The 10748-nt window shown below is 37.2% G+C and overlaps 2 protein-coding genes across 3 annotated transcripts in view; one reads left to right on the top strand and one right to left on the bottom strand.

The window, feature by feature from the left end:
* eif5b (eukaryotic translation initiation factor 5B) overlaps positions 1 to 1253 on the top strand; it is a 29663-nt gene extending 28410 nt beyond the window's left edge. For both annotated transcript variants that reach the window (XM_014024316.1, XM_014024315.1), the window contains one exon: positions 561 to 1253. In XM_014024316.1, coding sequence (XP_013879770.1) covers positions 561 to 668 — 108 coding nt within the window. In that variant the 3' untranslated portion in view covers positions 669 to 1253. The remainder of the gene's footprint in view (positions 1 to 560) is intronic.
* A 5117-nt stretch (positions 1254 to 6370) lies between these two features.
* bco1l (beta-carotene oxygenase 1, like) overlaps positions 6371 to 10748 on the bottom strand; it is an 18085-nt gene continuing 13707 nt past the window's right edge. Inside the window, exons 6-11 of the mRNA XM_014024317.1 lie at positions 8807 to 9027; positions 8412 to 8678; positions 8226 to 8331; positions 8044 to 8138; positions 7488 to 7599; positions 6371 to 7412 (exon numbers count right to left, since the gene is read on the bottom strand). Of these exons, the coding sequence (XP_013879771.1) occupies positions 7258 to 7412; positions 7488 to 7599; positions 8044 to 8138; positions 8226 to 8331; positions 8412 to 8678; positions 8807 to 9027 (956 nt within the window). The 3' untranslated portion in view covers positions 6371 to 7257. The remainder of the gene's footprint in view (positions 7413 to 7487; positions 7600 to 8043; positions 8139 to 8225; positions 8332 to 8411; positions 8679 to 8806; positions 9028 to 10748) is intronic.

The raw sequence follows: 10748 nt of genomic DNA, 5'->3' as shown, positions 1-10748 counted from the left end.
ATTATGCTTTTATAATTATTAGTTGTAAAACGGTCACCAGGCAATATTATCGTTTATCGCAATAAATTTTGAGACAATTAATCGCCCAGCAAAATTTGTTATCGTGACAGGCCTACATACAAATGTTCAGCTGCTTGTTCTTCACTCTAAATGAACTCCAGCCTCTGAAATTTGATGATCATTAAATGTCACCGTTGTAAAACGTAACAATTTTTATATGAAAAATTAAATTTTTATATCACTGATATAGATTAAGCATAGTAATGACGTAATAGTTGAGATACATTTGACTAAAATACATTTTTGTTTAAAAAAGTTATATAAACAAATAAAATATGCATGTTTGTTGGCTGCTGTTTCCACCAAAGAAGTGATTAAAACTCAAATAATTGCATTTATATTAATAAATATAACTTGTGTCCAGCTGTTCTGCACTGAGCAAGTTCTTTTGTTATTGTCAATATGAAGCTTAGAAAGTTTGTTAAAGCTTTAGAATTAGTTAAGTTCAATGCTGAATTGATCAGAAAACAGTGTTAACAGAAGCTGTGCTGTTGTTTCAGATTACACGAGCATCCATTGATGCCCTGAAGAACTGGTTCCGAGACGAAATGCAGAAAACTGACTGGCAGCTGATCATGGAGCTGAAGAAGACATTTGAGATCATCTGAAGGACCTAAAACAACAACAAACAAAAACACAATCTTCCTCTGTTAGTAAACAAGGCAGCGGCAGAGAGACAAAAACAAGAAGTGAAAGTGTTTTTCTGTGAGAAACAACATTTTTTTTTCCCCACTGTTGTAAACAGTGATAGTTTAGACACATTTCACACACACACAAACACACTCTCAGTATTCCAACGTGCCTGTTCTTCAGCATCAACGTTCTTATTTTTTCTCTTCTCGGTCTCTGACTTGTGGCTGCCGCTTCATGTCAAGACTTTGTCCCCTTCCTCCCCAACAACGCTAACGAGGATGCTGGCAAACAGCTCCGAGCCTCACAGGAGTAATTACGAGTATTTCTGGAGTTCTCTTTTTAGAACAGCAGTGGTAACATCGACTTCACAGACTTTGAAAAGTCGACATTCACTTTGCTGTGCAGTTTGGCGGCCATGTTGGAAGGCGGGGTGATGAGTGACAGATTTTAAAATGTTTTTGTTGCAACTGCTGATGTAATAAATTCCCATGATTCTAATAAAACCTGCAGACTGAGAATTTTTAATTCACAGTGAAAACCATTAAAAATTAACTATTGTCTAAATGTCTTAATTTAATTTTTTTAAAGGAGGGCTATTATGCAAAATTGACTTTTTGGAGCTGTCATCCTCTCATCAAACACATACCCAGAGATCATTTTCAAACATTCATGCATGTTTGAGAAATCCTTGAATCTCCTGTCGTAGCCATGTGTGCTGCCTAAACGCTCATACAAAGCACGTCCTATTTGTGCACAGCACCTCCCTGGAGCCCACCCCCACAGAGGACCCCTCCCATAAAACATGAACATATGCTGAAATGAGTGTCAGAAATGCATACATGTGAACTTGTACGGATTGTCTGTAATTTACACAGTATTTTCCGCATTTTGCAGGTATACAGAGGAATCTCAGATTTTTTCAAGTTTTACAGATTTTTTCAAAAACTGTTTCCAATTTAGTTACCATGTCAGAGCCTGTAGAACGTTAAAAAAAACATCAAATAATCATCTTCAAACCTGCTCTGCAGCTCAAAATAAGTTTGCACAGCTTTAAATTTTCTCAACTTGGTAGTGGAACCTGTTCACATAACTTGGTAAAGTAAATTCAACACAATTTCTCAGAGTGGGTAAAAGTACTTTACCATCTATTGTGCGCAGTTCTGACTTTTATTGAGTACTTTTCTTATTGGTGAAACTTATTATTTTTAACATTTTCTATAAAGATATTTTTACTTTAACTTATTTTTATTCAAGTTTTTTATAAACTTTTGGTACTTTTTTCACAGACAAATTTTAAAACATTGAGGTGATAATCTACAGGTGCTGGTCATAAAAATAGAATATAATGGAAAAAAATGATTTATTTCAGTAATTCCATTCAAAAAATGAAACTTGTATATTCATTCATTACACACAGACAGATATTTCAAATGTTCATTTATTTTAATGTTGATTATAACTGACAACTAATGAAAACCCCAATTTCAGTATCTCAGAAAATTAAAATATTGGGTAACACTTTATTTGAAGAGGTGTGCATAAGACTGTCATAAATATGACATAACACCTGTCATGAACTCAAATGTGCCCTCATGAATGTTTATGGCTGTTGTCATTAAGTGTCATTTGCTAAATTATGACATTTTTAATGCAAAGTTGACATTGTTTAAAATGTCTTATGACAACTTGACATTAACCAAGACAAAAAAAAGTCATGAGAAGTTAGAGTATTTATGAGCATTTATCAGTGTAATGGCACTTAATTACATCTTTATAATTAATCTTAACATGTTCCACTTTGCTTGAGGTAAGGGAAAATATTAATGACATATATTGGTCTCATGACAGCCAAAGTTAAGACTAACAACAAATGACAGTGTGATAAAATGTTAAAGTTGATACTTAATAGCTTTTTTAACAGGTTATGATTTCTTGGTTAATGTCAAGTTGTCATCAAGACATTTTAAACAATGTGAACTTTGCATTAAAAGTGTCATAATTTACCGAATGACACTTAATGACAATAGTTAAAAAGATTTTTGAGGGCTCATTTAAGTTCATGACAGGTGTTATGTCATATTTATGACAGTGTCATGACAGTCTTATGCACACCCCTTCAAATAAAGTGTTACCCAATATTGTGAAAAGGTTCAAAATAGAAGACACCTGGTGTCACACCAATCAGCTAATTAACTCAAAACACCTGCAGAGGCCTTTAAATGGTCTCAGTCTAGTTCTGTAGATGACACAATCATGGTGAAAACTGCTGACTTGACAGTTGTTTAAAAGACGACCATTGACACCTTGCATGAGGAGAACAAGACACAAAAGGTCCTTGCTGAAGAGAGGCTGGCTGTTCACAGAGCTCTGTGTCCAACACATTAATAGAGGTGAAGAGATAGTGCCAAAGCTACCAGTACCATGGTAACTGTTCTTAATTGGCCAACAAACTCTCCTGACCTTAACCTCATAGAAAATGTATGGGGTATTGTAAAGAGGAGGATGTGATATGGCAGACTGTACAATTCAGAAGAGCTGAAGGCTGAAGGCCACTATCAGAGCAACTTGGGTTCTCCTGAGCAGTGCCACAGACTGATCGACTCCATGCCACGCCGCATTGCTGCAGTAATACAGGCCAAAGGAGCCCCAACTAANAGAGAAGTCCAGCTCATGTTACGGCTATGGGACCAACTAGTTATGAGAGATGAAGTGCTTTACCGGAAAAGACTTCTAAATGGTGTGCCATCTTTCCAACTAGTTCTGCCGAGGACTTTTCGAAATGAGGCTTTGGACAGCCTACATGACTGTATGGGACATATGGGTGTAGATCGCACCACAGATCTGGTTCGTGCACGCTTTTATTGGCCACGCATGTTCACTGACATAAACAACAAAATACACACATGTGAGAGGTGCATRAGACAAAAAGCCAGAGCTGAACACAGTGCCCCTTTGGTGAACATTTGTACCAGCAGACCGCTGGAGCTAGTCTGCATGGACTACCTGTCTTTGGAATCTGATGAAAAAGGGTCAAAAAATATACTCGTAATCACTGACCACTTCACCAAGTACGCAGTGGCAGTACCCACAGTTGACCAAAAAGCAAAAACCGTGGCCAAAGCCTTGTGGAATAATTTTTTTATTCACTACGGCCTGCCGGAGCGTTTGCATAGTGATCAGGGCCGGGATTTTGAGTCCACGTTGATCAGAGAGCTATGCAATCTGCTTGGAATAAAAAAAACAAGAACGACTCCTTATCATCCACGTGGAAATCCTGTGGAAAGATTTAATAGGACACTCCTTGCCATGTTGGGCACCTTACAAGAAGAGGATAAGTTAAGGTGGAGAGATTTTGTGCAGCCATTGGTGCATGCCTATAATTGCACAAAGAARGACACGACTGGATACTCACCTTACCAGCTCATGTTTGGAAGACAGCCAAACTTACCCATTGATATTGCATTTGGACTCGACAAGCCTATTGGGAGGGGCGAAACACATAGTCAGTATGTAAAAGGCCTCAGAGACAGTTTGACAGAGAGCTACAAAATTGCTATTGAACATAGCGAAAAGACTGCCTCTTACAACAAACAGAGATTTGACAACAAGGTGAGGGAGTCTAAACTCGAAGTGGGAGATCGTGTGTTAGTGAGAAATGTAGGTCTCCGTGGTAAACACAAGATTTCCAACAGGTGGACTAACACTGTTTACAAAGTGATCAAACAGATGGAAAACCTCCCTGTTTATGTAYTAGCTCCTTTTGATGATGTGGGTCRAGAAAGAGTCTTGCATAGAGACTTGTTACTGCCCTGTGGTTTTCTGTCAGTTGCGAAAGAGCAACCTGAGCCCATAACACAAACCCAAACAAGGAAGTCTAAAAGACTACAGTCAAGTGCAACAAAAAGAGGTGCTGGAAATGAAGTTCCAGAGGATTCGCTGCTGGACAGCGAGGATGAAGATGTGGAGTATTATTATTATCCTCCAATAAAGATGGTGACTAATGTTGGAACCCGAAACGGTGATGAACAGGACAGAGACATGCAAATTGGATCTGAAGACCAAATGTTGGACATAAATGAACTTGCTAGTGAGAGAACCGAAYCTGATAATYCAGAACAAGACGTGACAAACGAACATGTTTCASTGCCATCACTTAATCCTGAAGCTTCACCATTTGAGCCACAAGAGCCAAAAGAGACCATATCAGAAGAGCAGCAGCTCAAGGGTGAGTTAACCCAGTCACCCACACCTCGAATGTCCATCCAACCACCAGACCATGTCATAATAGATATTGACAACCCCGAAACATCTGAAACTGTTATCTCTATTGGAACGGACAACCATGAAAAGAATGTTGAAGTAAGGAGATCAACAAGAGAAAGAACCCATCCCAAGAGACTCACCTACCCATCCTTAGGAAACCCACTTGTGGTAGTTATGCAGTCTTTACTTAGTGGCTTAGAAAAAGCACTACAAATAGCTCTTGAAAGTGACTTTAATGCCCCTGTATTTGATGCTTAGGAGATGTTGACATGCAGGGACGCATGCAATTAATGGGGGGGAGGATGTAACCCACATGTATATGTGTGATATTGTTAGTAGTATTTTATTTCAGTAGGATTTTGTTTTGTTATTAAATGTTCCCAGAAATTTAGTTTATATTTTCATTTTCTGAGTTTTCTTGTCATACCAGAAACCGCCAGCAGGTGGCTTGTGAGTTACACTCTGGCTTAGACAGCAGAAAAATTATTAGAAGAAGAAGAAAACCGTAGCTGGCTGTAGCACGTGTGCGAATTACTGCATGCTATAAGATAAACATCTTGATTAATTCTGGTAACGGTTAAGAGAAAAGAAGATTCGTGACCTGATCCCTGGCAGTAAAATACACTTTTACTGTGATTTTTCTCTGGTTGGTTTTTTTTTGAACCCCATTCAACTTTGAAGACTGTCCAGCTGCATAGCATCGCAGGCCTGGATTGGATTGCTGAACTCCAGGTTTCAACCCYAGACCTGGGACTGCTGGAACCGCTGCTTACTTTGCCCTGGATAAGATAAGATTTTTTTTGATCCAAAGAAACACATGGCCATTTTACAAAGACTTGWCTGACTGACTTAAATTACTGAAAGAAAAAGGGGAAACAAAACTTCTAAAGGACGAACTGAACTATAAGAAAATCTGAACCAAAGGAAATACACTGCCTGATTAAAAAAAAAAAGGTGGACACTTTATGTTAAAAAAAAAACTGTACAGTGACATTCTGTTTCAAGTTGTATTAAATAATCTGTTCATTCTTGATAATATGGTTGTTGTGCTTATTATCCTCCTTTTTGAACTTAGAAAGATAGACTAACTATAGCTTCAACATTGGAATCTAAGTTTCTCAACTTATCTATTTGTAAGTTACACTAGTTGGTTACATACTGTTTTCTTAAATAAGGATATTTAACAAGATAATTGAATAGGTCTTTCTGAAATAAATTGTCATTTTCAACTAGTATAATAATAAAAAACATCAATTTATAGTTTGAAAAATTTACATTGTATGTCATCAGTGACGGACTAACAAATCCATGAGGAAAACGTAGAAGTTTCCTCCACTCATGAATTTTGTCTCTGAATTATTTATTTTCATCATTTTGTTTGCAATGTGCAACTTTAAAGACATTTTTAAAATAGTTCGAATTTATTTATTTATTTTTTTTTTCAAACCCATACGGTCTTAATTATACATACATACAGGGTCAAAATGTATCCATGCATTCAATAATATTTGGTTAAATGTCTTTTGACAAGTTGCACCTGAACCACATATGTCTTCATTAACAATCTTCTGGCAGAATTGTGGCTATAGATTTGAGCACCGTTCTTCTTGGAATAATTAGTAGAGTTCAATTAGATTGGTTGGTTTCCTGCATGGACCTGTTTCTTAACTATGATTCATCCATTTCCTTTACTTGTTTTTCCATGCAGGGTTACAGCTCACATGATTTCAATCAGGTTGAGGTAAAACTTTGAGAACAGCATCCAACAAGCTTAATGCTATCCTAATTTATCCTATCAGAAAGCTGTTGTAATGTGTGTTTGGGTTAATGGTTCTGTTTGAACACTCGAATGTGTCCAGGTTTCATTCACATAGCTGCTGATTTAAGGTGACGTGAAGAACTGTATGGTAATCCTCATCCATCGATCATATGCCAGCATCATAGCATAGTGACTGTCAGAAGATTTTAAAATGTCACTTGGTTCGGGGTTCTTGGTCTGAAAGCTTCAACTTGACTCTTCCAAATATTCTTCTTGCATTCAGAATTTGTCTTCTGAAGGCCATTTCAGTCACAAAAGTAGCAAAACAGGCTCTTATTATTGATGTTGCTCATTCGACATGAATATTTCATCCAAATTTAGCTTAATTTTCTCTCCCTAGACCACTATTTGTGTTTTTTTTTAAATAATATAAAAATTTAAGTTAAGGATGCTGTCACTTCTTTGTGTCTTGTGAATAAAGGCACATTTTCAGAAATGTGAAGACAAGGCTGTATGTTGAAAAATGTCTCCAGAGGATGTAGTCAGTCGGCTGCAGGGATGAAAAGTCCATGAAGGTCTATGTGGACCGGGGCAGGAATGGAGGCCCGGGCGATCTCCTCAAAGGTTTTGGCATTGAGGACAAGCAGGAAGGGAGAAATGTCGGTTTCTGAAGAAATGATGGATGACAGGATGACTCCTGGAAGAAGAATAAAATAAACAGTCAGAAAAGAAATGACCCTCTCAGTCTGGTAACGTAAGATACAACTCTCACCATCATCTTCCTCCTCTGCTCCTGGAGATGCAACAAACACCGGCTCTGAAGGGTAGCAGTTCTCTTGATGCCACTCAATGTGAGTCTTGGTGTTGATGTCTACTTTGGCGATCTTTAGGACACAATTATTTCAAATGGTAAATGGCTTGAACTTACAAAGCACCTTATCAAGTCCATGTGGACTCCAAAGCGCTTTACACTTTACCCAATCACATACTGATGGTGGTAAGCTACAGCCACAGCTGCCCCACACTGAACAAGTCACAGTTAATTTTTTGGATAATAACTTTTGTTTTTAAAAAATCAACTGCTGATTTGTAACAAATTTTCTCTCAGGATGAAGAGTAACAACTTGATTATAATGGGTTTTGGGACATCTTAGCATGCTGCTAATTCTGTCTTTTTAAAGTCATTAACTTACAAAAGACATACCTAATTAACTCATTAATAGTTAAAATCATTCATTCCACACTCCATGTACTTCACAGCTAATGTTATTTAAAAAGTTTTGCTTCAGCTATTTTTTAATCATTATTTTCTCTCTGACATGCTTCACCTTGTTGGGGTGGGGAGACCACTCCAACCTGGAGCCGTAGAAGTATCTGTACTTCCTGGTGTTGAAGTTGTAATTAATCCCTGGCAACTCCAAACCTGTTGAAGAATGAAACACATTAGTTTAAAAAAAAGGTTTTTTGCACTGTATGTTAGATAGCTTATTTTATATATATAAAAAAACACCTTCAAAAAGTATGTCTGGCTGACAGTAGATGGACCCATCCTCCTGCATCAATGCCTGAGCTGTGGTGTCCGCTAATGTCACAAGATTAGTTCCTTTGGGGGATTCCTGCAGGATAACCAAGCAGTGATAGTGAAGTGAAAAATAATATGAATGCACTTTGATGTAATTTCTCAGTCTAACCGTACCTTCTGGATATTAAGTGGCAAAACAAATCTCTGGCAAACTGGTGGGGAGAACAACTTGTTTTTCTCAATGAAGCTTTTGGTTTCTTGTCTTATGTTGTGGAGGTAGAACATGTCGTACAGATTACTATCCTTGTAGGCAATGATGTCGAAAACCACATGTCCATCTTCCTCATAGGCGTTGATGTGGTGGAAAATCACCAAAGCATCTCCATAGAAACGAGTGGACACAGCTTTTCCTGTATTTTTGTTGATGATGTGGAAATAAGTCTGGAAAGAGAGACGACTCCATATAATGATTACAGTCAGACTGATAGAGACGTTATAGAGCCAGGTTCATGTTTTCTGTCTTCATAATTGTTTGGCTATTTATACTGGTGGAATTTTAGGCAACTTACATTGTCGTTCTCATCAAATTTGAGGCACTTCCCCCAGTTGATTCCTCTAAAATAGGCGGTTGCGAGTTTGACAATGTCCAGTTTGAAGGGCTGCTCCACAAACACAATGTAGTTCTCGGTCATCCCAAAGCTGTGGAAGTAGCTTGGGAACATAGTGGACCGAAAAGGAATCGAACAGACCTGCTGTACTTTCCTCAGAGCCAGCTTTTTGTGTTCTTTATCTGAAACAAACAAGTTAATATTGGGTTGTAAACCCCTCACGTCAATGCTCATACTCTTTTAATCAGTAGTGTTAGAAGTTAGGTAGATCTGAATATTGTAATTACCTAAAAAAATAAACAACAGTGATCAGTAGTGGGGCTGGGTCAAATGGCTGAAAAATGTATCACAAGCATTTCGGTCTATTTCAATAATTATTGATTTGTTATTTGTTTTACTTATTTCCTCTTTTATTCACAATTTCCTCTCGAGCTGTTGCACTCATTTTCTCCTTTTACTCCACGTCATTCTTTCTTTATTTCTATGCAGTTATGAGGTCCAGTGGCAAAACACAAAACTGCAACTAACAACATTGTTGCTAGCTTACCAAAGAGTGATCGAGTTGCTGGATGCCAACAAGAGTGCTTAACTGGGCTGTGAAATGTGGAGTGGCTAAAACCTTTTCTCTGTGTCCCCCAGAATGCTGTGCAGTTCTATTTCGGAGTTCAGTGAAATTATCAGCTATCTATCAGACATTTTCTGATATTAATCATGTGTCTATCTGTGTGTTTATTATTTTATTGCTCAGCTCTAATCAGTAGTTTTTGTGACAAAGGTCTTTACCAGTCTTGGAAAAATACCAATGTCTTGTTTTTATTCAATTTATGCTCAAAATGCTAATACTTGATGTTTCTGTTCATCAGCCATACCATTTTGAAGGTTTCCATTTTTCCCACTTGATTTATGGGGTTGGATGTCTCAGCCCCTTAGATTTTTTTAGTGGTTTGAAGACTTGGTTATGAGTTGTCAAATTAACCTTTGTTTTGATGACAGTAAAGCAGGTTTTCCAAGCACAATACTGTGTTGCAATGAAGCCTTCATCTGTCAGTGTCTGATTTTTTTTATTGAACAACATATGTTTAGAAAGAAATTTGTGACCAAACTAGGTTTCTTTTTTCTTATTTTCTTTATTTTTTTTGGCAATGGCTTCCACATTTTTTCTACTTATGTATGATTGTAGCATAAACTAAATATTGCTCCCTGGCAACAACAAGAACATGCTCAACAAATGTCATTAAGGTGTCAGGAGGACACCATTGATAAAACTCATTTAACCTCCTGTTATGTTTGTTTCTGAGGAACGGCAACAACGTTCCCGGGTCAGTTTGACCCGGGGAATGTTTAATCGTGCTATGGTGTCAGAAACCAATAAATAAATAAATAAATAACCAAAACATTTTTATATCTGATTATTAACTCCATTACTAACAAGTCAATATTTGTGAATTGGTGTTTTTTTTTTTTTCCACAGATGAAGGATCAATGTGGACAGTTCACTCGATTTTCATTCAAAAAATGCATGTTACATTTTATTTATGTCCAATACATAAACCTACACACAAAAAACAATGATTATTCATTAAAATGATTTCTTTAGAATTTTTTTCTTTACATTTTGAATTTTTTCCCTATGATTAATATTTATAATTAAACTTGAGACACCTATTCTGTTATGGGTCAAATTAAAGGGGTAATATTATGTGTATCTCAGGCATACATTTAAATTCTATGTCACCTTTAGCTGTTATTAAAACACTGTTTTGTGTTTAAATAGAAAATAAACATATCTTCTCATCACTTCCTCTTCTAAATGCCTTGAAATTGCCCTCTGTTTCTTTAAGAATCACCTTCCGCTTCTGTCTCACCCATTTCAGTGCTGGGGGGGGGGGGGGGGGGGGGGGGG

This window comes from Austrofundulus limnaeus, unplaced genomic scaffold, assembly GCF_001266775.1.
Source record: "Austrofundulus limnaeus strain Quisiro unplaced genomic scaffold, Austrofundulus_limnaeus-1.0 Scaffold418, whole genome shotgun sequence".
In the NCBI taxonomy this organism is placed as follows: Eukaryota; Metazoa; Chordata; class Actinopteri; order Cyprinodontiformes; family Rivulidae; genus Austrofundulus; species Austrofundulus limnaeus.
Note: the sequence above shows the minus strand (reverse complement) of the source record. Positions and strands in the feature narration are given on the sequence as shown.